The sequence below is a fragment of the Cupressus sempervirens genome, chromosome 2, assembly GCF_028749045.1.
Source record: "Cupressus sempervirens isolate cs-2001-9-10 chromosome 2, ASM2874904v1, whole genome shotgun sequence".
Classification (NCBI taxonomy): Eukaryota; Viridiplantae; Streptophyta; class Pinopsida; order Cupressales; family Cupressaceae; genus Cupressus; species Cupressus sempervirens.
The window spans coordinates 627,056,226-627,082,780 of record NC_143119.1 but is presented as its reverse complement, the minus strand read 5'-3'; the positions used below and the strand labels follow the sequence as shown (position 1 = coordinate 627,082,780).

The 26,555-nt window shown below is 34.2% G+C and overlaps 1 protein-coding gene across 3 annotated transcripts in view; it reads left to right on the top strand.

Moving 5' to 3' along the window:
• Positions 1-17,529: 17,529 nt before the first annotated feature.
• The window catches only part of LOC149574932 (protein kinase family protein / protein phosphatase 2C (PP2C) family protein), a 91,970-nt gene continuing 82,944 nt past the window's right edge, over positions 17,530-26,555 (top strand). For 2 of the 3 annotated variants that reach the window (XM_089814786.1, XM_089814785.1), the window contains exon 1: positions 17,533-17,910. In XM_089814786.1, coding sequence (XP_089670912.1) covers positions 17,796-17,910 — 115 coding nt within the window. In that variant the 5' untranslated portion in view covers positions 17,533-17,795. Of the gene's footprint in view, positions 17,911-26,555 lie in introns of all 3 variants that reach the window. The other variant, XM_089814787.1, reaches the window with a different exon arrangement.

The window sequence follows — 26,555 nt, the reverse complement described above, 5'->3', positions numbered from 1 at the left end:
AAGTTGTAGAGGATCGAGGGGTCGATGTTCATGAGCGTGTTGACGTTGAGGCTAGACAAAATGATGTGGTCAGATCAGGTAAAGAGTGCCACAGTTATGTTATTTAAAATAATTAAATACTTCAATCTGAATAGGTTTCCACAATCCATTAGACTTTTTTGACAATTTGCTTCTGGATTTGATTGTGTTTGTTATTTTTTTAGCATCAACGTTTCGGATCACACTCTGTGGTCCATCATCATGTGGATTTTTTCATTCTTGCATTCTCTCATCCTGATGATGGACCACAGAGTGTGATCCGAAACGTTGATGCTAAAAAAATAACAAACACAATCAAATCCAGAAGCAAATTGTCAAAAAATTAAATACTTGTAACAATTTTAATAAATTATTTTTAATTTAACTCTTTTATTTGTTATTGCAGAGGAAGCCCCTTTGCAATAGCATAGGAATTTGAGATCATCAAGAACAGAGAATAGAACAACTGATGAGGGGGGAATTGATGATGACACTGATGCTCCTCTTAGAACTTACATAGAAAAAAGAAATAGAAAGAAAAAAAAGAAATGATTGTCATCTACATACCTTAATTGATAATGACTAAATTTTATGTCTCAATGAATTTTAATTATGTGCTAATGAATGTTATCATGTGATATTGATTGAATGTTACATTTTATTAATGGTTGAAAGAATGAATGAATGTTGGATGCTAATAGGGAATGTAGAGTGATGTTAGGGGGAGGGGGGTGGGGCCAAATGAGCTTCCACCTTCACGTGGTTGGCCCTGTTTAGTAGAGAATATTAAATTATTCTCGAAACAAAGTGAAGCTCAATAAGATACTAAATATTTCTCTATTTTTTCCTATGTTTAGACTTTTGTCCTATGCATCTAAGGCTTCATGCTTTGAACTGTCATGAAGTTCTAATCTTGTAGCTTTTTATTGCATCCTTGGATCTCAGCACTATCTTGGGAGTGTGTTATCACCAATGATATGATTATCATAATTAACTAGGGAAACAATGAGTCCCTATGTTTCATTGGATCTCATGCAACGATAGAAAGGCAATGAGAGTGCAGATACTTGTGATGACACTTGAGAAAACCTTTGCGTGTCTACCTTGCATTATCATACAATCAACTTACGATTGATGCATGTGTACAAGTTCTTAAAATTTATAGTACAATTTCCTCACTATCATGATCAGCCTCCCTTTTCCAGATGATGCCTAACTCAACAAGCAAGAGGGGAAAAAGACTGACCAGCATCCACCTCATGCTAGTAGATTGTAGTTAGACAATGTCAAAATCAAAAGATCATAATTCAAGTCAATATAAATATTTAAAATATTGCCTGTATATGATTTGCAAAACACAATCAATTTTACCAATCTTATTTATAAATTATTCGAATAGGAGGACCTATGGAAAAGATTTAGACTAACAAGATATCAAGTTATGGATATTCGTAACATAATAAAATACTAATTGACATAAATTTGTATTTAGTGTCATCACATTTAGTTCATTGTATCGAAACATCAAATGCACACAGATAAATAGTAAAATTTATATAAGGCATTCGAGAAGGAATTTAAACTACTTAGGGACGACAGTAAAATTGTGGCTGAAATTTATAACACTTAACAAATAGAAAATTAGAATTTACAATCTGATTTAGTAATATCATTGCTTGATGAGTTTGTGAGTCAGTCTTTCATGGATTGGATGAATTTCAAGTATAATCGCTATTGTAATGATCTATAATACGATATAATGTGTTGTTGTTCATGATCCTTGTCTCTCTTGTTCATGTGATAACTTATTATGATGCCATCTCTTGTTGATGCTAGATGCACATGTGATCTTTGTCTCTTGCCAATGGTTGAATAATTCCACCTTTTTGGCAACTATAAGGCTCTTGGAGTGCTTAGTCTGTGATGTATATAAAATGATCTTGATCGATGCCTTTGAAGGAGTGGATGATATACCTTTAATAGTGTTGAAGAGACATGAATATGAGAGGTTGCAACTCGAAACAAAATCACAACCTTTCATGTAATTATTTGATATCATGGTTTTAGTTAACTTCAACATCTATTATCCTTGTGCAGCGATAATGAGAATGCACCCATTACAAACTTGTTATATTGAAATTCTGGATTTTGACAAAAGATATGATAAGAGACCTCAAAAGTGAACAAACCTCTATTAGCTAGTATAGTATTATTTAAATTTGTGATAACTCCCTTCCACAACTTCAAAAATGATCATATACCATTAACTTTATAACAATATTTTCATCTAGTTACTTTAGGTATATCTTTAACATAATTTTTTAAAAGCCATTCACACTTTTGTTTCTGAAGAAGACTGCAACCCTACCATAAATTCTTAGCTTTTCAATATAAAACCACTTGATTTTCTAATTCTTTATTTCAAACCACTTGTATCTCATACTGTCTTCAAGATATTTATTTCTTTGAAACAAATGGCAATAAATTATGCAAATGAAAGTTTGAAAGTTACACGATATGATGAAGAAAAATCTAGCGCATTTTCATGTTGTTGTTTCCTCCTTTCTAAGCACAATCTTCATGCCTATTCAGTGCTGGTCTATGCTTTAGGAATATCCTCCACATTCATATATAAATGTATCTATCATATTATTTCCTTTAGAGAAATAATCAATAATGATGCCAACCAAACCAAAATGTATCAATCGAATCTGCCTGGTCTCACATTCACTGGCACATAAGAGTACTTATTGCTCTTTAAATGCAAGATAAAGGATAATTAAAGTTCCATTTTATTTTAAACTGGTCCTCCAAATCTTTCTCGAAGTCAACAACCGCCAATTCACATTGAACTTCTATTCAGTCTACTCACAAACTTCTGATTATTTTTCTAAACCATTTGTGCATTTATAATTTACTCTTCATCCTTTTTCTGAGACATTTTGAAGTTTAAATTTTTGTTTAGAAATGAAAAATAGGTGGTAGTTTTACTGTGACTATATAATTGATATAGAAAAATGCCATTTGAAAAGAAAGAATGTAAAACATTCCACACTTCTTTGCGAGGAGTCTTCATTTCTTCTTCACAGATCTTATACCATAAAAGCTCTAATACCATCTTAAAAATGGTAGAGTCAGGATAGATAGAATGTGGTCAAACCATTGATTCAAATGGATTGATTTTACAATGATGTGCATTGGCTATATAAAGCCATTATTTGCCATATGACTACCAAAACTTCCTTACAGGAAATTAACTTCCCAACAACTAACAATTTATTCAATTTTTTATTAATCTAAACTGTAAACTAAAAATTAGCCTACATTAATTTAATATTCTCCAATAGTTTTTGCAATATGTAAGAAGCCTTATTTGAGTGCCACTGGATCTGATGTCAGCTATGAGCTCTCCATCCAATATCATTAGGCTGAAAAGGAATTCTGAGATATGCGAATAGCACTATCATATTTAGAAACCTGATGATAGCTACCCAACTTCAATTGGGTTAGTGACATTGTTGTTAAACTCTATTTCAGACTATGAATTCATTTAGCAGTAGAGGATATAGATGGATAGCAAGAAAACTGTTCCATGTGTCATCATCTAATATTTTTCTCATGCACTATATAAAAGAAGGCAGCTATTAACATTCTCAACTATTCTATAGGGATTGTTAAGGAGTTAGAAATGTTAAAAAGGCTATAGAAAAGTGAAGCTATTTATCATGCTTGAAGCACAAAAGGTGGTTCATTCTATGCATTCTTTAGTAAGACATCATTTTGCAATAATGAGCTGATTCTGAAATAAAATGATGCTATCACTCCACTGTATCTAGTTTTTCACATTGTTGCTTTACACAATATTTTAGGAGTCATGGCAATTAGTTATTTAGCAAGGCAGTTAATATCATCACACAGATTGATGAACCTTAAAGAACATAACAATAGATCTAAAAGCATAAACTGTGTAGACTATTTAACTTCTATCTGTACTTATTCAGATCCATCCAATTTTTAACTTGTTTCATTGGCAGGTTCTCGCACTTAATGGTATTGATATTTCTGAAACAATGGCATCTCAAAATGCAGTTTTTGAGCAAAATATCTCATCTCTTTGGGGTAGTGGAGAGTGGTGGATGCTTCTTGCAGCTCAAAGCATGGCTATAGGAACTGTGATGGTCCGTTGGGTGTGCAAGTATTCTGATCTCGTCATGGCCACAGGATGGGTATGTTTCAAAGCTATACTAATAAAATCATTTGTATACTTAAAAATCTATAGAACTTCCAAGCTATGTGGATTTATGATCTAATAATTTTTACATAATTTTTAACATCTTTGATTATGTTGTCTTTTTTTGTTTTGACAATATTATAGGATATGGAAAAACCAATAAAAAATTGAATTGTTAAAGCTTTGCCTCAATTAAATATTATTGTAGCTTAGAAATAAAGTTGTCTTAAAGGATCACTTTTGCTACACTTAAGGTACTTGGGCAAAAGAGATACAATGTGATTATAATTTATATATAATGTTGAATGTAATGGGACTACTCAAGCCCAATAGAAACTCTACATTGAATTCATTTACTAAGATTCTTTTCCTTAAGAATTATGAGGATAAGAATGTGACTATTGCAAACCTCCTAGAAGAGCTCCCTATTCTTATCGTTAACACCTGATGGTTATTATCATTCTCTGACTAGCATTGGCTTACTCTTAGCATCACAATACTGTAATTTTATGGGATGCATGATGCTTCTCTTTAGGGTCTCTGACCCCCTAACTAGAGGGAAATACATGTCCATGAATATATGTGCATTTATAGTGTAGTTCATGTCAGAGAGAGGCTTGCCCATCATCCAAGCTAACCTTGCATGATGTCGGCATTTATCTACATAAAAAATCAAATGTGGATATATACATAAATATCAATGTTTTCGTTATCTTTTTAGCTTATTACTATTTCTATTTTTATTCTGGATATATTTCATACAGTTTTAAGCATGGAAATTTTCATATGCATTACATTAATGCCAAGTCCTATGGTGATTGATATATGAGAAGTTAGAATTATAGAGTTAAACCTTTTGTACCATTGGTATGAAAGGCCTTGCACACATAAACTAGTGGTAAATAACCAACACAAGCCATTGGACATGTTATGTCATGCAAATGCTTCACATCATCTTGTTTATGAAGTAGCATAATTTTTTCCATGATGCATAGGTTGAGTCCTACTATATAATAGATCCTTTGTCTTATATGATGTAAGTTGCAACAATGCATGAATTCAGGTTATTTAGTATTCACGTAGGTTTTTAGGTTAGCTATATAGTTGTTGACAAACAATTTTAGTATTAGAATATGTTGATATCATCATATTCAGCCCATACAGAAAAATAATTATATGTTGTTTCAATCTTAACAATTTTATAATTAATTTTTATAAATGTAAACAGGGTTGTCCACCCGCAGAGCGATTCTCCAGTTGGGTATAGGGAGGTCAAAATCTAGAGGGGGTGGCTTTTGGAAGGGATGGTGAGATTTTGAAAGGACCACTTAGATTATTTATTTTTTAGGACTCCCTTCATAGAACTTGGTTGGTTGTTTTTCCATGTGGAATATTTCTTGCCTCTTGAGGAAGCATATACCATCGTGGCGTACCCATCTATGCATAAATAAACATTGGCAAGAAAGAGTTTGGGGTAAGAATTGACATGTTAGCTAAGGTGAAGGGATTGATGATTGTTGACATTAGGTAATCATTGTAACTCATTTTCTTGTGCCTAACTAAGAATTTAAATTTCACCCGCGGGTTTTCGTTGCACTGCAGGATGTATTGCGCAGAGCATTTTACCACAGCGAGTCAAAGATGGGCAGCAAGTAATTTCTTCAGAAGGGAGGCTTCCAAGTTTCTTCACAAGTAATTTCAAATCTATGTAAGACTTAATTGAATCTCATTCTTATTTGAGCAGTGTTAATTGGTAACATTTGGGCATTGGATTAGTCTATCCATGCTATTTCTAATACCAACATCTAGAATAGCCCATTTAAAAGTGATTAGAGAGGTTACACGAGAGTACCAAAATCTAATTAAAGGTTTGATCACTCATGATTCATAGTTCTATATTTCTAAAGGAGGTTGAAGATAAATATGGTATGAAGATGGATTGAAGATAATAAGTAACCAAGTTGCTAGTTGATTAGGAAGAAATGAAAAATCGAAAGAGTCCATAAAGAGGTTGACCTTATCAACGATATTTAGTAGGAGTCTGGTTAGATACATGTAAACCCAAATATGGCAAATCTAGTATTTAGAATGGCATTTCTCTTTCAAAAACATTATGATTGAATATTTAATTAACATACATTTAAAATCTCTCTAGAAATGTAAAACATTAGAAATTGAAGAAATTGAAAAGGGAAAACTAAAATGGGATCTGTGTTTCTGATCTACTACTGTTGGCTCAGTATGGGCAGGTATTGACCCATTTACGAATCTTATATTTGATTTAATTTATTATAATTTGTTGACCAAATTTCTAATCCCCCACTATTATTTATTTGCAATCTATGAGGTTTTTCACATATTTCCTAACTTTTATACACTTGATGGTGTGATGTCCTTTAACACAGTGAAAACCACAAAAGTCATTTTCATTGTACCATGTGGCCTTAGGTTGACTAATGTCTAATGTTTGGGTCTATGGATAGATAATGAGGTTGTCTTTGATGAATTTGTAAAAAATGACATCAAGTGGTTCCTCTAAGGGATTATAGACTCTATTTGGCTTATTATGGATACATGGCCTTTACCCAAGTACAAATATTATGGAATTCATTTGATTTGTTGGTTCTTGGTGGAATGATATATCACCTCGTTTGATATTGTTGTTGTTGAGGTTCTTGATATGGTTGTTGATAAATCATGGTTTATTTTTTATAGGTTTTTTCTGCTCTAATGTTTGTTGATAAGGTGGGTTTGATGTGTTAGGCATTACGATAACCACATTGACATGTCATTTATCTATGGATCCATCAATTACTCTCTTTTTTCCAATATCATGTCTTATCATTTGAGTGACCCCACTCTTATGTGTTTTCCTTATATATATTTATGACTCCATTGTCAATAAGTCCTTGATCTAGGCCCATGCCTTTCTCTTTGATGTCTTTTTACATTTACAAGTAGCTAATGTACATATGATGTATGAGCTTAGGGTGTGTGTTGCTGATGAACATCTTGATGAGGTGTCATTCTGGTAAGGTGTGAGATATTCATGTTGTGAGGGTTTTACATCTATGTAAGAAGTCAATGGTTCTTTCACCTCTTTTCTATTTTGTGTAGGCTAAATCCATTATTGTTAGTTATGTTTCAACATGGTGAGCATATTGTGCAACACGGACTTTTAAAAGTTATGTGAATGTATTTACAATCCCATAGGGTATCTAATAGAATCACTTAAGGGTAAGGCCCCCAAGGCTTTTTCGGAAGAGGCATATAAGAAAAATCCATTGTAGACCACCTTCTAGAAATGCATGTTAAATTCTTTCATGTGTGACTAGATCCCCCTTCCCCTTGAAATTGTCAAATTTTTGGATTTAAAAGTATTTGGGGAAGCATGTCATTGTTATAGCCTTGTTGAATGGATATGGGTATACACTTTCAAACTTGAAGGCTTTAGAATCTATTCTATCCTTTAGTGCTTTGAGGATGCTCTTCATCTCTTGCCACTCTAGGTTTACAAGTGTTGTAGTTGGTGCCCCCAATATTGGTGCCCTCAATGCATGGTATGTATTTGATGCAGTAGGTGAGTATGGATGTGAGTATTGCAGTGGGTGAAATTTTGATTTCCTTGTTACCTAGATAGGGGTTGGAAGTTATTGAAGTGGTGAGTGGACATAATGTTGCACTTGTAGGGTGAATTGCTTCTAGTATTGTCGATGTTTCTATGGAGGATAGTTGTTTGATTATTTTATAAGTGGGTGACCTTTTGATTGTGCTTGAATATGTTGATGTTGTGATTACATTTATTATGGTTGTGGGGGTTGATATGCCAGTGAAATGGTTTAGGAAGCCACATTCTACCCAACATAGAATGAATGTGCTCCTACATAAGATGGTACTTGGATGTTAAATGGCACAAAGTAATTCATATAAGGGACTTCACCCATTTGTGGTTGTTGCTATAGTAGCATGTGTTGGTTACTTTCCAGGAGAGGCATGGAAAAATAATTGGTAATGGGCAAAAAATGATTTGTTCATGGAAGGGTTGGGGGTTGTTGTTGTGCTTGGAATATTAGCATGAAAGGATTTCTACTTGGGAGGATTGTTGCCTTCCCTTTTGGTTGTGGTAATCCCCATTGGCCAAGTGGAAATAATGACATTGATAAGGATTTTGTTTCTTAGTTGGTTCATGAAAACCTCTAAGATTGATGCAATAGGTCTCAATTCATTCATCTATTAGGGAGGTGGCTCAGATATCACTAGGACGGTCTATGGACTGAGTTTTGTGCTTTCCACACCAATACTAGGATTTAGATCCATGTCTTTCTTCTTCATTTTATTTTTGTTTTGATGTGTGGTGAGTGGCATGAAATGATGATGCACCTAAGGGTGGTATGCAAGATGATGTGATAGGAATTGCAAAGTGCAAGATGAGTTCTAAGACCTTTTAAAGATGAGATAACATATAATCTATGATGCAAAGTATTTATTGAGATCTAAAGACTTTTGAAAAATGAAAAGGAATGAACATGTGGTAATACAAAGGATGATGATGGAGGATTCTATCCCAAGGGATAAAACTATGATGAGATGAGTGAAAAGTGTGTGAGGAAGAAGAAGGATCTAATTGTAATAGCTCTAAGTCATGAGTTGGATAAGACTACAAATAACTCCACTTTTTGTCTTATGTTATCAATCTTGCACTCCATTTCTTCTTGTAATGTGTTTTTAGTGCCTTCTTTCTCAATTCAATCTAGCCTAGCAATCCTTGCCTATATGGAAAAATAATTGTATTGACAACTGATTGACAGGGGTGGTCAGTATGGGTAGGTATTGACAACTATATATAACTGAGGAATTATTTTATTTTTGTTTTACTTTGTATCCATCGCAATTGCGACGTCCACCACAAGCATTGCGACGGGGTTGCTGTAGCGATGATGCCATCTGCTGTCGCAATTGCCTGGGTGTCCATCACAATTGCGACGTCCGCTACAAGAATTGTGACGAGGTTGTTGTAGCTGTGAGGGAAACTACTGTCGCAATTTCTAGGGTTTTCTTCGCAATTGCGACGTCGACCACAAGAATTGTGACAATGTTGATGTCACAATAAAGTGGTTGCATAGCAATGGATAGGCGTCGTAATTGCGACGGTATAGGATAGACGTCGTAATTTGTGACTAAAAAATGACGACGTCTATTACTGTCGTAGTGGCGACACATTTCTGTCGTAATTGCGACACATAGCCATCGCAAATCGATGCCAAATGTATTAGTGACAATACTTGTTTTTCTACTGTAACTTTGTACTTTCTCTGATCAAACATCAAATCTCGCATCACATAAGGCTTGCATAATAGTTCGCATCACAATTACAATATCTCATGACTTCACATTATTTTTGCATCCTTCACACTAAATGTGTAATATAAGATCTTTACTTATACCTTGCACATTCACAAAACTCTGTTCAGTCAACCTTCATGTGTTCACACGCTTGATATAATATAAAATAACTTATGGATTGATATCCACAAAGTTGGTTCATCATAACTTAGTGATGATTTTGTAACCAAAATAATTCCTCAAGCCGTACAACTCTGTTTGCTAATATGCTCTGTTAAATACTTGCACTGGTATATTAATCATATTTTGCAGCATACTGTCCGTACACATCTGTGCACTTAACCACATCATCATGAAAGGGTCACGAATATTTCCTTAACTGCGCATAAGCCAACTCTTAATCAGTCGTTCGTACTCTTAAGATCTATTCTCTATATTATTGCAAACTGTCTAACACTCAGACAATTTTCTAACTCTAAATGCATAAATGAAATGCTGAATACATGTTGCCATAAATGACAACCATCAAGATATCTAATTGACCATATTGCCAACACCACCCAATCAATAATCTTCTTGTATATACAAAGTGCATTTGAGTTGGAGCAATATTGGGACGAGTGATCTCCCAAAAAGGCTCAATGTTGCATCTACCTATTAGCATTGCCTAGATACAATGAGTGCTAAGTGTTCCATTCAATCTCATAAGAGTTGGGTTCTTATGAACCATTACTCATGAAACATGGGTCAATAAATTTGACTTATAAGCTACATGGTCTAATCCTAATAACAATATCATAATTGCAATTTGGAAAATTTAAATTTATAGTTTTAAACTTCTTTTATAACTTGAAACTTGACAACATTAAATCTTCTATACTAACATTTTTATTATTGCATATGTTTACATTAATAAACATAAGATCTAACAATAAACATATGCAATAATAAAATATAATTTTTTTATCAAGTCTCATAAATCAATTGAAAACTTTCAGAAAGTTTGAGAAAACATCATGATCAATTGAGAATTTGCTAATTACGCCGAGAGGTGTTCTATACAATGGCAGCACAAATGCCCAGCACGGGAATATGCCAAGATTCCTTGTCAATAAAAAAGAATTGGGAGCAGTTACAAACTTCCAAATTAAATATTAAAAAAGAATTCCCGAAATAATAGATGGCCCAAATAATAGGAAGCCAAATGGAGGCCGAAATAATAGGCTCGAAAAAGTAGGGCCCGAAAAAGTAGGACCCGAAAAAATAGGGCCCGAAAAAATAGGGGTGAAATAATTTCAATATGATTTTTTTTTTTGTTAAATATAATTTTGCATGCACATTCATGCTTTTTTTTTGCGGGGAGTGGGGGAATTTGAAACAAATTCGTGGAATGTGAAGAGACGTCTGTTGGGGGATATGAGGAGCCTCTCAAAAGTTATAAAACCAAGGCTCCTCATTTCATTTTCATTTTATGTTTTTGCAGGAAGGAAGAGGTGGAGGTTATTGGAGGATTAGATTGGAGTTTTTGAATAGGAGTAAATTGAAGTTTTGGAGTAACATTTTTGCAGGTGAGATTTCTATTTTTTATTTACATTTTCATTTAGATTTAGATGTAGAAGTAAATTGAAATTCAAAATTAGTTATAATATTCTACTTTGATTTATATTTCAATTTTAATTAATTTCATTTAGATTTAGAATTATGTTCATATGACCGAAATTGAGGCCACTGGAGGACCAGTGCAGAGTTTTTCGTGGAGATAAGCATGTGGGTACTGAATCAAGGCACATTAGGCCTCTTGGAGATGTAATTGCGGTGACTTCCATGGCTTTTTGAATCGAATAGGGCAATCTAAACAATCTCAGATCTGAAATTATTTTTTTCCTTTTCAGCCGAAGACAGAACAAAGATTGCTTGCAAGAAATTTTGTAGAGTTTAAGATTTGATTGCTTATGGCCGACTATTCTTGGTAACTGATATTTCTATTGTATATTCCCGTGCCCAGCACGGGAAGTTTTAATCTATACAATTTATTTTGTGCATTTAGTGCACAAACTAAAGAATGCATATGCAATCAATTTTTTTATCAATCTTTATGATAGCTTTTTTTTAAAAATAGAAAATAGAAATTATTCTTTTATGTATGTAGAAAAAAATTAGAAAGATTTTATGTATGTAAAAAATTAAAAGAATTCTATATACATCTAGATTTATTGAAAAGAATTCTATTTACATCTAGATATTTTGATTGAAATAACCATAACGTAAAAACAAAATATAAAATAGAAATGTTAATATATGTATGTAGAAAAAATTAGAAAGATTGCATGCATCTAAAAAAAATCTATTTACATCTAGATTTTTTTAGAATGGAAAAAAATGGATAATAGAAATATCAGTTGCATGTTTGTAGAAATAAATTAGAAAAACATGTATCTAGAAATTAAAAAGATTCTATATGTGTCTAATTTTTAGATTTTACTTTATTCTAAACTAATTATTGATGGATATATATTTTAAAAATATTTATGTAGTTTAAAGTTTAGATTTTAATTAATTTGTATGCAAATAGGAAAAAGAATAAATATTTTATATATACGTAGATTAATTTCTATTTTAAAATTTACAAGTAAATGAGTACTTTATTCATTTAAAGTAAACAAGTTTTTAAGTAATGTATTTTTATTTTAGAAATATATTAATCATAATGTTCATTTATTATTACTTATTTAATATACTTACTCTCAAATCTAAGACAATAGAAATGATATTTTATTAACTTTGAAATAGGGAAGTGTTAAGCAAGTTCGTTTACAAAAATACCAAAAATGTATTTGGTCTTTGATCAAATTGGAGTTAATATTAGAAATATAAATATGATCATTAACAATTAAGCTAAATTCAGTTCAAAACAATAATGTTATTTAAATTTAAATAATTTTTTTTGAAAAGAATTCTATTTACATCTACATATTTTGATTGAAATAACCATAATGTAAAAACAAAATATAAAATAGAAATGTTAATATATGTATGTAGAAAAAATTAGAGAGATTGCATGCATCTAAAAAAATTCTATTTACATCTAGATTTTTTTAGAATGGAAAAAAATGGATAATAGAAATATCAGTTGCATGTTTGTAGAAATAAATTAGAAAAACATGTATATAGAAATAAAAAAGATTCTATATGTGTCTAATTTTTATATTTTACTTTATTCTAAACTATTTATTGATGGATATATATTTTAAAAATATTTATGTAGTTTAAAGTTTAGATTTTAATTAATTTGTATGCAAATAGAAAAAAGAATAAATATTTTATATATATGTAGATTAATTTCTATTTTTAAAATTTACAAGTAAATGAGTACTTTATTCATTTAAAGTAAACAAGTTTTTAAGTAATATATTTTTATTTTAGAAATATATTAATCATAATGTTCATTTATTATTACTTATTTAATATACTTACTCTCAAATCTAAGACAATAGAAATGATATTTTATTAACTTTGAAATAGGGAAGTGTTAAGCAAGTTCGTTTACAAAAATACCAAAAATATATTTGGTCTTTGATCAAATTGGAGTTAATATTAGAAATATAAATATGATCATTAACAATTAAGCTAAATTCAATTCAAAACAATAATATTATTTAAATTTAAATAAAATAAGCCATGTTTACTTTGAAACATCAAACAACTAATTAACTAATACAATAATTAAAATAAATGAATCTATTATGACATAGAAAAATATTTTCGAAGTATAATTTCTATGTTTTTGAATCAATATGAGTTTTTTTTTCTACTTGAAAAGATAAACCATCCTAATTGTCATCCTTAGTTAACCCTAACAACAACCCCTACCTTAGCCCTAGCCCCAACAATGATGTACAATATAACTATAATCCAACATTAAACTATAATTATAGCACTAAAACATATCCCTATTGATATAACGAAAATCTTAGTCCAAACCATAATCTAAACCAAAAACCTACACACTAATATTGGTTATACTCCTAACCCTAAAATCTAACCCTTAACCATAATGTAAAAAAAAACTCCAAAATATTGATCAAAATCCTAAACCTACCTATATGGATAACCATGATATTAAACTCTAAATCCAGTCCCAAGGTCCTAACCATGGTGTAAACCTATAACCGAACTCTTAAAAAATTTACTAATCCCTGATCCTAATCACATTCCTAACTTTAAACTTGAACCATAAACCATAGTTGTAACCATAATCATAAACCTAAACAAAACCCTAACCCTAAAGGTACAATCATAAAATTAATCATAACTTAGACCCTAATCCTAGCACAAACCACAATCATGACCAAATATAAATCTTCACCTTACCCCTAATCATAATTTCAATGTTAACCCTAACATTAGTTTCAATCCTACCATGATATGAACCCTAATATAGACTTCACCTTGATCCTCACCCTAATCTTAAGTCTAATTAAACCCTGACTAAAACCTAATCTAAATGATATATCTAACTATAATCTTAACTGTAATTATCATACAACCCAATGCTAACCCTCATGTATATTTAATCCCTAATCTTAACTCTAAATATTCTATAAACTCTAGAATTGACCTTGATTCTAACCATAACCCTAAAATCTAAATTGTAACCATAGCACGAAAGGTGGGGACCCCCGCTACATGGCACAATTCTGGGTCTTGGAGCCTTGCGAAAGCACTACAGAGTGAGGAAATGTCATAAAGGTGACATGTAGTAGCATGATGCAATTTTGGGCTTTAGAGCATTGCAGAAACAATGCAGCTTAAGGAGGCGCTAGAATGGAGACTCATGGAAAGAAGAGGAAAGACATTCATGTCGCTGGCAAAAAACTATGAAAAGAGATAACATGATGTCTTAACCTCCCACAAAAAATGCAAGGTTGATCCCAAGGGGGAATTTGGTTTCCCCAAAAATGAATGATGGTCATCGATGAAGGTCTTCCTCTCGAAATAGACAGCATAGATGCATCGTGAATCCTCACCAATGAAGGATTAAGTCGCAACCGTCGATGTAGATTCTCCCCTCAAAAAGGATGACTGAGATGCAATGAGGAAACTCCTCCCAATGAAGGATTAAGTCACATTCGTCGATCAAGATTGGCTTTATTTCCAATGGATGACTAAGATGTAGTGAAGAGATTCCTCCCAACAAACGAAGCAGATAGCACAAAAGGTGTGAACCCCTTCCATGTGGCACAATTTTGGGTCTTAAAGACTCATGAAAGCATTGTGGAGTGAGGAAATGTTGGAAAGGCAATGCGTGGTAGCATGATGCAATTTTGGGCTTCAGAGAATTGAAGAAACAATGTAGCATGACGATGCATCAGAATGGCGATGTATGGCAGCATCTTGTGCAATTCTAGGCTTTAGAGTGTTTCGAAGACACTAGCATATAAAGAAACGTTAGAATGGGAATGCATGGCAACATCTTGCACTTTTGGGAAGATGGGAAGATAGCTCGCGAAGAAATAAGAGTTATCGAATCTCGCAGCATGAATCAACCCGACCAAGAAAAAATGATCTAGCGTGGTCAATGAAGAAACCGAGCCAACACAAAATGTTAGCCGCCAACTTTAGCGATGTTAACCCTCTGCAAAGAACCTATCCCATTTAAGGTCTCTCAGATCAGACATCAGTGATGGGTTGAATAGGGGGAAAAAATAGCACACAATGCCCTCCTAAATGAAATTCTAAATGTAACACTAATAACCACAGTCCTACTTCTTTCCCTAACCTTATCCATGAGCGTGGGAATATACATATTATTATATAGGGCACCTTATATAATAATAAATATAATCTAAAATCCCAACCCTTACTCCCCTCCTAACTATAACTGTGACCATAAGAAAACTTCTAAATATAACCCTTCCTCTAACTCTAACCCTAACCCTAACCCTAACTATAATTGTAACCCTATCCCTACCACTAACTGTAACCCTGAATCTAACTCTACCATAATTGGACTTTAACCCTAACTATAACTATAACCCTAAACCTAACTCTAACCTTAACCGTAACCATAACCGTAACCCAAAACCTAACCCTAATCGTAGCTAGAATTCTAATACTCTGTCTACCCCTAACTCAAACTATAGCCCTAACTATACCTCAAACTCTGACCCTAACCCTAACCCTAAGCCTAAGCCTAACCCTTTGTCTACCCCTATCTCTAACCCTAACCCTAACCCTAACCCTACCCCTAACTCTAACCCTAAATCTAACTCTTTCTATAAATCTAACTCTACCATAATTAGAGTCTAACCCTAACCCTAACTTTAATCCTGACTGAAACCCTAACCCTAACCCTAACTCTAACCTTAACCCTGACTCAATCCCCTTACCCTAACCTTAACATTGATATAACTCTCTCTCTATATATAACCCTAACTCTAAATATAAACCTAACCCTAACCCTAACCCTAACCCTAAATCTAACTCTAACCCTAACTGTAAGCGTAACCCTACCCCTACCCATAACTCTAACTGTAAATCTAACTCTACCATAATTGGATTTTAATTTTAACTCTAACCCTAACTCTAACCCTAACCTTGACTCAAAAATCTAACCCTAACCCTAACTCTAACATTAACCCAATTGTAAAATTAACTCTATTGGTAACTCAAACCCTAAAACTAACCCTAATTCTAACCCTAACTCTAACTCTAGCTCTAGCTCTAACCCTAACTCTAACCATAACTCATACTCAAACCCTAAACCTAACCCTAATCCTAACCCAAATTATAATGCTCTGTCTACCCCTAACTCAAACTATAACCCTAACCCTAACTCAAACTCTAACCCTTACTCATACTCTAACCCTAAACCTGACCCTAGCCCTAACCCTACCCTAGAACCTTACCCTAACCCTAACCCTATCTATAACCCTAATCCTAACCCTAACTCTAATCCTAATCTTAACCCTAATTCTAATCCTAACACTAACCTTAACCCTACCCCTAACTCTAACCATAAATCTAACTCTACCATAATTAGAATCTAAACCCTAGCTCAAACCCTTACCCTAACTTTGTCCCTAACCATATATCTACGTATGACTATAACATTTTACATTACAATATCCCAAAAATAAAATATATATTTTTATCTAAATTAAACTCCTTATATTAAATTTAAAATAATATTTGACTCAAACCTTAATCGTAACCCTAACCTTAACCATGAGCATTACTCTAACCCTAACCTTAACCATAAACATAACTCTACACCTAACTCTAACCCTAATTCTAACTCTACCATAATTGGACTCTAATCCTATCCCTAACCCTAACTATAAGCATAACTCTAACCCTAGCCTTAAACATGAGCATAACTCTAACGTTAGCCTTACTATAACCCTAACACTAACCCTAATCATAACCATAACCATAATTCTAACCCTAACCTTAACCATGACCATAACATTAACCCTAACCTTAACCATAAGCATAACTCTAATCTAAACCATAACCATAACTCTAACAATAACCATAACCATAACTCTATCCCTAACCTTAACCATAGCTCAAACCCTAACCCTAACTCCAACCCTAACTGTAATGCTAACCCTAACCCTAATTCTATCCCTAAGGTTAACATTAACTATAATGGTAACTTTGTCCCTAACCATATATCTATGTATGACTATAACATTTTACATTACAATATCCCAAAAATAAAAAATATATTTTTAATCTATATTAAACTCCTTATATTAAATTTTTAAAAATATTTTGAAGCATAATTTTATACTAACTTCATACAACTCTAATTAAAAATTAATTAACAATTTTATAGTAACCTTATCAAAATAAAAAATAAAAAGTAAATATTTTTCCTATTGCGCCGCGACTGCCACTAGCTATATATACCTCTATATATATAAACGCATTATATGTCTCGTAATAGTGGATGATTAAGTGACACACATTGCTCGGATTTTTTTAATAATAAAGTGGAGAACGAGACTGAGGAGGCCCGCGGCAACAATTCTAACATGCATGACCTGGATGTGGCACGCCATTGCTTCACAATCAATTTTGCTTACATGCATGATCCAGTTCAGTCATGCCCTCTCTCAAATGGAAATATTAACAAGCCGAGAAGTTTAAATCAACTAGACGAGAAATTCAATCAAGAGTAGAGTGTGTGGGGAAGATGGGGATGACAGCAGAGGAAGATAACACGTGTGTGAGGGGATGCTGCTCCAGTCCCTGTATTCGTCTTTCCCTTCCAAACTCCTCATTTACACTGCTCTCTCAGATCGCAAAAGGTAATCTACTAATTGTATGTTAATCTGACCTGACACAACACCTATGCTTACACGCCTCAATTCTCCTTAATCTTACGGCATAATGTGACTACAAATTGCTTATGAATTTTCATTTCGCAAGAGTCTAATGCTTTATGGAAACTATCTTTCTTCACTAGTCAATGTGATTACGAATTTTACCCTAAGTGCAAGCTCGGCTTGCCACAGCATTAGTACATGCTAATGTAATCCAATTAAATACATATAAGGCAGAGTAGTTTTCGGATTTAAGTCAGCAGAGGAGAATTCCAAGTGCTTTTGTCTAGATTCCACTCTCTTTGCCTCTTCTCATCCGGGTGTCGAGGGAATATCAATGTCTCTGTGCTGGGCATATTCGATAAGTTTGATTGAACATTGCATATTTATTTCTGTCCAAGGTGTAGGCCATGGGTAGGAGAATAGATTTAAAAAGGTCCTTTCGCGGTGGGAACATTTCTGATCCAATTAACTTTAATTGATGTAGCAACCACTACTGAAAGAGGATGCCTTATAGTCAAGGAGTAGAAATAGGGACTGCCTCTAACAAACAGGGGATGGATGATCCAATACCGGTCACGCCCAAGGATTTCTGACACGTAAGAAACACATACAACTACATAATTTTATCAAGTAAAAATTCAAATGGGTTTGAATTTGGCCGTGTCCAAGTTTTCCCCTTGCATAATGGAAATTCTTGGAAGAATAAAATCATACACGAAGATAAAATCAATTTCTCTCTGTTGGCGGCCACTTGTGTAAAGACGAAGACTTTCTCATATGCAAGCTCAAAATTCTGAAAACTTAATTGTAGCAAAGTCCATTTATCTTACTGCAGGTTATAATAGTGGAGCATCAATATTTCATTGCTTTCGGGTAGCCCTAGAATGGAATCACATATTTCACCTGCATGCCATCCTTGTATAAGCATGGTATCACCAGTCAGGATCTCGTATAGGTTATGCAAGAAAGTATAAACAAGTATCTAATTCTTATGTTTCCACAATGTCTGTACTGTTAAATATAATATTAAGACATCCCGAGGGCTGTCTCTGGGCCATTAGTGAAACATCACCCGGAATTAAATTGGGTATTTATCGAAGCATTACAACAGTGCATGAAAATAGTCATTAAATACAAATAAATATTGAAAATATATTAATAGTTCAATCTATTCAGGAACTAATTCAGTAGGATTATAGGATAGTTATACCTTCTAGACTGTCAAGAATTAGTCCAACAGGTTTCCCATTCAGTATGCAAGGGACGAAATCAACCTCCTTCAAAAGTAATAGTTTCCTTTATCCATCTCCAGCACTGTCTTCCTCTTGTCCTATGTCTTTATCCGATTCCTGTTAGATATGAAGAAAATGCATAGAAGTTGGTTGTATTGGCGATTAATTTACAAACTTTACTACCAGCTCAACATTGTTAATTCCATATTAAGTTTTCAAAGACGTGCCATACAATATGATACTATTAGATAAAATTAATGAATGTTAAATGGAAAAAATTAAAAAATGCCAATAAACCATTCCTGGATTTTTAATTTAGTATTTTGGATGTGATAAGTATAGAAGCTTGAGTGTGAAAAGTCCAAAGTGGTTGATTTTGAAAAAATTGCTGTTCGTTCCCCATATTAACACACTGCTTGTGTGCTCTGTAGGCTCCTTGTCATGTACATTATAACCAACGTGCACATAAACTAGAGAAATGCCTGCTTATACAAAGCAGTTGTTCAAAATTCAAACGATGACTTGAATATAAAAAAACTCATACATGCAGAAATATCCCACAACATTAGAAATCTATATTGTACTACACCACAGAAGCTTCCATGACTTACAAATAATAAATTCTTAGAGGTGCTTGAGTGCTCTGTAGGTTCTTTGTCATGTATGTTATAACCAACGTGCATATAAACTAGAGAAATGCCTGCTTATACAAAATAATTGTTCAAATGATGGCTTGAATATAAAAATACTCCTACATACAGAAATATCCCACAACATTAAAATATCTATATTACACTACACTATAGAAGCTGCCAACAAATAATATAAGAACTTTGTTCATTCTAAACTCCCTGAAAGTAGTCTCAGATCATATAAAAACAGAGTTACTCTTTAAAACATTTACTAGATTGAATACTAAGAAAATATTCTACGTTCTCTTGGGTTTCTCTTTGGGTCTCCATATCACACAAATGCATATATGGTACTTCTATATCAAATGTGCTCTATCAGGAATGGTTGAAGCCACCATTTGAAAGCTTATTAAGATAAATTTTAATGAAAAAAATGTTAATGTTGCTCAGAAGTCATGATAAACAACAATTAAAAAGTAGAAAAAATAGACACAAAAGACCCAACAATTTACCCTTGGAAAACCCTTGAAGGGAGAAACCCAGCCACACCAGAAAAATATATCTTTTATTGATATATGAATGTTCAAGTACAATGCTTTCAACTTGATACCAATTATGTACACGCACAAAGCAATCTCATATATATATATATATATATATATATAGAATTGAGAGACCCTTCGTATCACAATTGAAGGTCTCTTCAATTTCCTTTAACGAGTCTCTTCATATTTCCAAATTCATGCATCTCCGCATGATAGGTCTCTTCTATTATCTCAAATATCTTCTCCAGCTGTTGACACAATACATAGGTATAATGTCTATCAAATAACAAAATCGGAGATAAAGATCTCTATCGCAGCTACAATCTTCAACACTCCCTCTTAGAAAGAGAGAGATCTTTACTGTGATAGACACACATAGCTGCAACCAAAGATGTTAAATTCTCATCATGTGGGTTCACATGAAAACATGTTATCTCAGCATAACATATTCATCATAGTTACTTCATAAGTACATAAAATTAAAGTCTTGGAGTCACACACGTCTTCCACCATGCTTACTTGTAGTGGGTGGTCCACTATGCCTACTCGCAGTGGGTTGAACAAGGGATTTCACCTCAAACTTCTCCTAGAGAAGAATGCATTTCCACCATTCCTACTCATAGAGGGTGGTCTGTGATACCTACTTGCAGAGGGTGGAATGAGGGCTTTCACCTCAGACTTTTCCTAGAGATGAATGCATTTTTGTTGTGTCTACTCATAGAGGGTAGATCAACCATACCTACTCATAGAGGGTGGAACAAGGGATTTCGCCTTGAACTTCTCTCGTAGAGAAGAACTCATTAACAAGGGATTTCACCTCGAACTTCTCCTTCACAGAGAAAAACTCATCAACAAGGCATTCCACCTTTAACTTCTCCTTCACAAAGAAGAACTTATTGACAATAGGTATAAGAATGGTTGAGATTCTCTCTCTATAGAGACTCTCTCTCGATAGGGATATCTTTGATCTCCACAATAAGCTAGCTGATTCCAATTTGACCAAACAGGGAGCTACAATAGTTACACTGCCACATAAGCATGCAAAGAGTTAGACACAATCTCCCTCTCAATCCAACTAGTCTCCCTCTGAATATCATTTCCTGCATATTATCTTTCACTTTTAATGGAGATATGCATCATCAATTCAGTTCAAGAATGCAAGTAATGTCCCCATGCATTATTCTGCATATAATCTCTATTGCTTCCTGATTTGTCCTGCAACCAAGAGAGATTAATAATAACTCATAAAGTCAACCTATCATAAAGATCAATGCAAAAGCATAGACTATTACCAGTTGTATAACAAACATTCATAATCATGGAATACTTATCTCTTTGTATTGAGATCTACAAATGGAAATGTTTGAAACACATAGACTAAGTTCTAGTTCAGATTCCGGTACGGATCTGGATTTGAAATTCGTTCAATTATTTTTGGGTTGGATTTGGATTCGTCTGTACAAGAATACACATGCATACACACAAATATGACACAGCAAATAAGTTCATACCCCAATATGCTAATTTTAAAACAACATAGCAAACTACACCACCATATCAATGTTTCAGTTTGAAAACAATAATGTCAACATTAATAATCAGCCATCACAATCAAATACCATAAAAAACCATCAAGCGAATCATTGTCATTCTGCTGTTCCAAATTAGAATCACAAAGAGTAATGCTATAGGCCCATTAAAGGCCAATGTTGTGATTGTGCCATATTGTAAGCTTCACACATTAATTGTCATACTCAATGATTCAAAGACAATAGCTTCGGATCAGACTGGATGAAGCTATTAAAGTAGGCTTTGGATCTAAATTTAACCACAGTAAAGATCTCTCCAAATTTTGTTCAATCCATAGTTTTCTATACGTGTTAGCCTATATGCACAACATACATTCCATAATAGATGTGTGGCACTTTTATACATCCTGATTCTTCTCAAGTAGCATTTAGTTCAAATTTAATATGATTATTAGTTTGAGTCCAAACATGTGCTTGAGTCCAATTCTGAGTCTAATTTGACATTAAAATCTTTTTGGAAAAGTAAACAAAAAGGTGTTTTTTGATCAGATTCTTTGAAATTCTGTCCGGGTTCCTATGTTGGAATCAATGTCGCTGAAAAGTTGTATGAATTCTGCCAGGGTTCCTTTGAGAGAATTCTTAGCAAAAATTGGTCGCTGTGGCAAACTTTTGACAGAATTTCACAAGGCCCAGACTTTTGAAGAATTGAACTAGGAATTCTTAGGTGCAGGAGAGAATCTGGTAACTTAACACATAGACTTCCATATAGGCTCAACAAAGATGACAAAAAATCATCATTGACATGAAATCCAAGAAGGTAGAAATATATTAGAGCTAAAATACTGAAATCTCATAAAAGCTATATTAAGCATGTTAAAATTTGAACTAGAGATAAAGAAGAAACAAAAAAATGCAAGACAATCAATTTATTATGAAGTAATTGGTAAAATACTTGCTTATTATTAACAGAGACCAAGAGGTCATTAATTTACAATTGAATGTAATGATGTTTTCTTAGGAAACGATTGTAAAGAATAGAAACCTTCTATTTTAGTTATCAGTTATCTACAGCTAACTTAAATATTAGAAACATTCTAATATTTATAATAGCTTATAAATAGATTACCATTAACTAATAATAGATGTGTATCTATTATCATAATACCCTCCCTTAATGGTTAATCTATCCACAACACTAAGTTGTCCTTTGAATTTGACAAACTTATTAGGACCAAGAGGCTTGGTGAGAATGTTTACAGTCTGATCTATGGTATGAACATACTGCAAATCTATTGTCTCGTCTTCAACCAGCTGTCATATATAGTGACAGTGAACATCCACATGCTTGGTTCATTAATGGAAGATTGGATTTCGGGCTAACTTGATAACGCCTTCGTTATCAACAAATAGAGTAGTCGGTTTTGTTGGTGACATCTGCATATCCCCAAGCATCCGACAAAGCCAAACAACTTCACATCCTACCTTAGCAGTCAATTTGTATTCGACCTCTGTAGAGGAGAGAGAAATTGCTTGTTGCTTCTTACTGGTCCATGTGACTGCACTGGATCCCAAACTGAACACATATCTAGAAGTTGACTTTTTATCATCAACAGAGCCTGCCCAATATGAATCTATGAACCCATTGACTCTAGGAGTAGAACTTTGAGAGTACAAAAGTCCATAATTTGAAGTGCCCTTCATGTAATGAAGCACACACTTTGTGGCCATCCAATGATCAGCCTTAGGAGCTGTCATAAAGTATGCAATATAGCTGACTGCAAAGCTGATATCAAGCCTAGTAGTAGAGAGGTAGATGAGGCTGCCTACTAGTTGCCTGTATGTAGTATCATCAACAGAAGGAGAATCAGACTTTGCGGATAACTTGAGACCTTTCTCCATAGATGTAGATGCAGGCTTGCAATCCTGCATACAAAATTTGTCTAATAGAGTCTTGACATATTTGGACTGAGAGATGAATATAGTAGAAGACTATTGCTAAACCTCAACACCTAGGCACCAATGCATGAGCCCAAGGCCAGTCATATCAAAAGAATGACATAAATTTTGTTTGATTCCCTGAATCAAAGATGCCGAACTGTCAATGATGATCAAATCATCCACATAAATGATCAAAAGATGATGAAATTGTTAGTAGTCTTGGTGTACAAATTTGAGTCTGAAGAACTCCTCTTGAAGCCTTGATCACTAAGGTACTTATCAATTTTTATGTACCATGCTCGAGGGGCTCGCTTCAAGCCATAGAGAGCTTTTACCAATCTAAGAACCTAATGGTCTTTACCAACAACCTTGAAACCAGAAAGTTGTGTCATATAGACCTCTTCATGGAGACCACCATTCAGGAATGCACTCTTGACGTCCATTTGATGGACCTTCCAGCTAAATTGTGTTGCCATGGCCAGGACTAATCTAATGGTGCTCATCTTTGTAGTAGGAGCAAAGATCTCATTATTAATGCCTTGACGCTAAGAAAAGCCCTTTGCAACTAAACGAGCTTTGTACTTATCTAAAGTACCATCCGATTTGTATTTGATTTTGTAAACCCATTTACAGCCAATGGGTTTCTTTCCTAGTGGAAGATCAAAAAGGACCTAGGAGTTATTCTTCAATAGGCTCTAGTGTTCAGATGTCATGGCCTGTTCCCACTCTAGTATTCCTTTAGCCTCAGAGTATCTTTGAGGTTCAAACACATTGTGAATGTTGGCCATGAGAGAAAAGTTATCAGACTCTGTAGGTTTTTTTTTTTTTTGAGCAGTTCTCCCATCAATGAGCTCATCATCACGAAAATCAACAAGTGTCTTAGCCCACCACTTAGGTCAGAGAGGAGAATGACCAACAGTAGTATCAAGAGATGCTTAGTTATCAGGTTCCTCATCAGAAGAATCTGGATCAAACTCAGGTGAAGCATTTACAAATCGAGGCGATCCTGCAAGAAAAGCTGGAAGTGTCTGTATAGGGATCACTAGTATAACTGGAGCTGCAGGAGCTACTGGAGCCCTCCCATAAGGTGGACCTAATGGAAGCCTAACTCCCAAATCATGAGCCTTCATAAGTTGGTCTGTTGGATCAGGAACATGAGAAACAAACATGAAAGGTCCTTGCTGCTCATCAAAGACTACATCACGACTGTAGATGAGACGAGATGTCTTAGTGTCGATCAAGTGGTAGGCTTTGTGAAGACTATTGTATCCAACATGCACGAGTTTCTGACTTTTGGCATCCAACCTCATGCGTGATGCATCAGGGATCCAAACAAAAGCAAGGGAGCCAAAAACTTTCAAGTGATTGATTCTAGACTTGCAACCTAACCAGGCCTCTTTTGGTGTTTTACCTTTGACCATCACTGGGGGTGACTAATTCAAAAGATAAATTGTAGTGTTGATTGCTTTTGTCCAGAACTTCTTCAGAACATGTTTGTGTTCGAGCATGGATCGAGCCATCTCGGTGATTGTTCTGTTCCGTTGTTCAACTATACTGTTATGTTGTGGTGTGTGGTTAATTGGCGTTCGATGCCATGAGTGTCCAAGAAGCTAGAGAAATCATTAGAACAAAATTCCCCCCCCCATTGCCTGATCTAAGAGTAATAATAGATCTTCCAGACTTCTTTTCAATTAAAGGTTTAAACTTCTAAAATACAAGAAATGCATTTGATTTCTTTTTAAGGAAATACACCCACATTTTTCTATTGAAATCATCAACAAACAACAAAAAATACCTAGACCCAAAAAAAAAAGGAGTGGCCGTAGGGCCACAGATATTGGCATGAACAAGTTGAAGTACCTGAGAAGCTCACCATCAATTGCCACTGGTGAAAGGTGTGCGATGTTGCTTCCCAGCTTGACATGCATCATAAACTCCAAGTTGTTGAGTTTGAATCTCTGGCAATTGAAGGACAAGCTCATCCTGAGTAAGCTGTGAGAGATAATGCACATTTAAGTGCCCATATCACTAATGCCAAAGTGTGCTAACAAAAGACTGCCGAGCAGCCATAGCTAAGTCCCAAGAATCACCAAAATCAGTAAGTCGGAAAAGACTATGATCCTCAAGACCCACTACAACAGTAGACTGAGTCGCCCGATCAATAATGGTGCACTGATGTGAACTGAAGGTGACATCCAGGTTTGGAGAATGTCATAGTAACTGACTGACTGAGAGGAGATTTAGTTCCATCCCTGGAATGTAGTACACATTGAGGAAAATGAGGTTCCTCCCAGTAGATTGAATCTGAATGTTGCCTTTGCCGACAACAGTGTACTCTTCTTCGCTATAAAAAATAATAGAGTTTGAATAAGGTTGTTAGTTAGTGAATCAGTCTTTGCAATGAGTGAAGTGATGAGAAGTACCTGAATCAATGTACCAGGCAAACGACTTCACATGATCTGCAAGTCTTTTAGCCATGAAGGCAGATTCTGTTTGCTTAGTGTGCTCTACACTGTGTGCTTTGGGTTGCGAACTTGATTGCTTAGATTGTGCAACTAAGTGTTTCTAACATTCAACCTTCATGTGCACAAACTTGTGGCAATTAGTTGCATTAAATGGTCTTCTTCTTAGAGCCATCTGATGCTAGAGCAAAAGACTATTGCTGAGATGACTGCTGAAACTTTCCTTTATCCTTCTAAAAGGATTGCAGCAAAGGCTTGTTCTATGGAGATGGAGCTAGAGCTGGTACGA